Source organism: Erigeron canadensis, chromosome 8 (assembly GCF_010389155.1).
Source record: "Erigeron canadensis isolate Cc75 chromosome 8, C_canadensis_v1, whole genome shotgun sequence".
In the NCBI taxonomy this organism is placed as follows: Eukaryota; Viridiplantae; Streptophyta; class Magnoliopsida; order Asterales; family Asteraceae; genus Erigeron; species Erigeron canadensis.
In genome coordinates, this window is record NC_057768.1 from 11,312,051 (window position 1) to 11,315,400 (window position 3,350).

General features: G+C 44.6%; 1 protein-coding gene across 1 annotated transcript; it reads right to left on the minus strand.

Moving 5' to 3' along the window:
- Window positions 1-2,129: 2,129 nt before the first annotated feature.
- LOC122610257 (proline-rich receptor-like protein kinase PERK10) lies at window positions 2,130-2,480 on the minus strand. Its single transcript, XM_043783251.1, has one exon. It carries the CDS (start codon window positions 2,478-2,480, stop codon window positions 2,130-2,132), a length of 351 nt encoding a protein of 116 aa, XP_043639186.1.
- Between the last annotated feature and the right edge of the window lie 870 nt (window positions 2,481-3,350).

Sequence of the window (3,350 nt, forward strand, 5' to 3'; positions counted from 1 at the left end):
ATTTAATGGAAACGTACCTACGATGACATTTGGGTCATCACGTGCCTCATTCGCACCCATTGCATACACGCGTCCTCTAGCTTGCCCTCCTTGATTCCCACGGTTCTGGTTGGCATTGATTCCTTGATTCCCATTGTTTGCTTGATTTCCTCCATTACCTCGGTTCACTTGATTCCCATTATTGCCTCGGTTTGCTTGGTTCCCACGATTTCCAACATTTCTAAGATTGCCACGGTTGTCGTTTGCATTTCCTCGTCCTCCTTGAGCTCTCCCCAACCTAGGACATGTGTTTCTCCAATGCTCCGTGCTTCCACATTCATGACAAGTTCCCCGGTTTCCTCCAACTCTTGTTCCTCTACGGCAAGTGGCAGCAAGGTGTCCAAATGAGCGGCAAATCGAGCATTGCCTACATTCCCTCTGATGGGTGTTGCCACATCGGTTACATGTTTGTGCCGCACCATCGGTGATTCCATAATTCCTTACAATCTTTTACCTTTTATCAGGCCCATTCCCCTTACGATCACCAAATCGGCTTCCTCCTCCTTGCCTTGAACTTGACTCACCTCGCGAGTATTTCCCTGTCCTAACCAAGTCATTAACCAATCTTGTTGACAAACTTATTACTTCTTCCAGTGTGGTGGGGTTTGCTGCCGTGACCATCAATCTTACTTCCGGTACCAATCCGTAAATATACCTCTGAACTTTCTTGGCCTCAGTAGTCACCATATCAGGTACCAGCACACACAACTCGTGAAAACGAATCGCATATGTCTCTAACTCCATTCCTTTCATGGCATGGTTCCAAAACTCAATTTCCAACTTTTGGACGGCAGGTCTAGGGCAATACTCCCTTTTCAATTCCTCCTTGAGCTGCTCCCAGGTCAAAGCATTCATCGTGGCGGCACCCCTCGTGGTGACTTGGAGGTTCCACCATGTGAGTGCCCTCCCTTGGAGCTTACTTGCCGCAAACTTGACGCGGTCGGCTGGCGCACAATCAGTGATGTTTAGGACTGCCTCCATGCTTTGAAACCAAGTAAGTAACCCATCGGGACCCTCCGTCCCATAGAACTCTTTGGGGTTGCAAGACGTAAAAGTCTTGTAAGCATTTCAGTCAGTGGCGTTTCCTCCACCTTATTGCCTTCTTGCCAAGTTGATGGTAGCAGTCACGTTCTCAGCGATTTGAGTGGCAATGTTTGGCATGGCAGCATTGATTTGTTGAGATATGAGAGTCGCCAACTCAGCCCTTCGTTGAGCTTCTTCCTCTTGGCGTCTAGCCTCAGCGCTTGTTTCTTCAACGGTCCTTCGTGGTGCCATGTCTCTACAAGGGAGAACATAGTTTAGTCATTTGTATAAAGGATCATGTGACATGGACCCGACTCACAACTTTCGATCTCACACGTGTTCGTTTAAGTTACTTAGTGTAATAAGGCCACGTTTGTATGCATAGGTATACCTATATATTTCTAAATTCAATTTCCTTCCTTTAATCACAACCTACTTATCACTATGAATTACAAGTGGTTGGGTAAGCATAAAGCATGTCAATCTTGTTTTTGGGCCTTTTGACAGATTTTTCCAGAATCTGTATACGAACTTGGAGCTCGAAAATGTGACCCAATATGGACGAACTGGGCAAAACTCATAAAATATAAAATGTAGCCCCATGAGTTAGGTTTCATCTCCAATTGGAATCAGGTCAAAAGACCAACCATAACACATATAGATTAACACATCATATAAAAGCTAAAATTCATCAAGCTTCCACTCCAATGATCCAATATCAGTTTACAAAATTGCCATAAGCCCACAAACAAGTGATCATAGTCACACAATCATAAACAAGTTCAAGGAAATCACAACAAAGTACAAATAATTGTCTACCGAATAAGTTCATGAACAAAACATCCTTAGGGTCATTTCCTAAGCACAAGAACTACCACAATGGAACACACCGCTGCAAGAATACATCCCATTATGAATATCACTTCATAAATCCGGCGCACTCCATCTATTACCATGCCGGTATCTTCTCCCATTCGCCTCATTGCTCCCAAGGTTCTTTCCATCATGACTTCTTGATGTCGAACCCTCACTCGGGCATCCCTTAGTCCACCGGCTATGTCCCACACTCATTCCCTTTCCTCCCGAGTCATACCCATGGGAGGTGGAGGGGGTATTCCATAGACGGGACGATGGGGTTTTTCTCCTAGTCTTGGCCCAAGGTGATAAGGATGATCGCGGGGGAGGCGTGGATGGAAGTATGGGTCGTGAGCTGGGAAGCGTCCATCGCTTACATTCATGGCCGCATTTTGTCTCGGCGGTGTGGGAGCTCTAGGGGCTGATGGTGGCCGTGGTGGAGTAGGCAAACGACGTACCGGTTGGCTAGAAGCAACGCTTCTAGCACCACCACCATTTGATGGGTCTTCCGTGGGCTCGGACTGCTCCTCCTCCTCTCGTTGTGGGGGCTGTTGGGAGTCCATCGTGGGCTCCGTCTCCTCGCTTTCTTCTTGTTCTTTTCACCTCTCCCTGACCATGTCCATGAATGCATAAATGTCCCTTACTTGATTGGAGTTTCTTGAGGCTTCACTCCTTTGCGACATGATATTCCTACACAAGTCACATAAAGCATAAGATGACGACTCCACTTGACGCTTAGACGACCATTTACAACCGACTTGACCATTGACGACCCATGTGACCATTTGCGGACAGCAAGACGACTTGACGGACCACGAGACGACCTTAATCATTTGACGACAACCAACCAATTCGACCTACGACTCACAAGCTTGACAACCGAACAACATTATGAACATCCACCACCGACGTACCCAACAATAATTAGTAAGACTATCAACGACCAACTCGACACTCATGACTCACACGACCATTTAGAATCAACGAAATGACTAGAATTTAACTTGTGCATTATGTCTAAATAGGCAAAGTAATGCTAGCCCAGTGGGGGTATTAACTAAGGGTTCTAATAAGTAATGCAAACATTGGATTTGGTTATGTATCTTTTGCACCAAGAATCGTTTTAAAGCTTTATTTTCAAAAGACTCATTTTGAATATTCCTTAAACGACCATTTCGATCATTCCATATTAAATTTTTAATTAGGCATAGTTGATCAGGCTATGCATAAGTAAAACAAGAATACTTTATGATCAACTCAATTGTTTAAGAAATATTCGACTCGTTTTGAAAATACGTAGGTTATATCAAAAATTCTCTATAACCTGGCTTTGATACCATTTTTCTATAACACCCCGACTAAGGCGGAAACACAAGATGCCACAGAACGACATGGTACAAAAGATTTGAGTATAAAACATCAACACAAGTTTT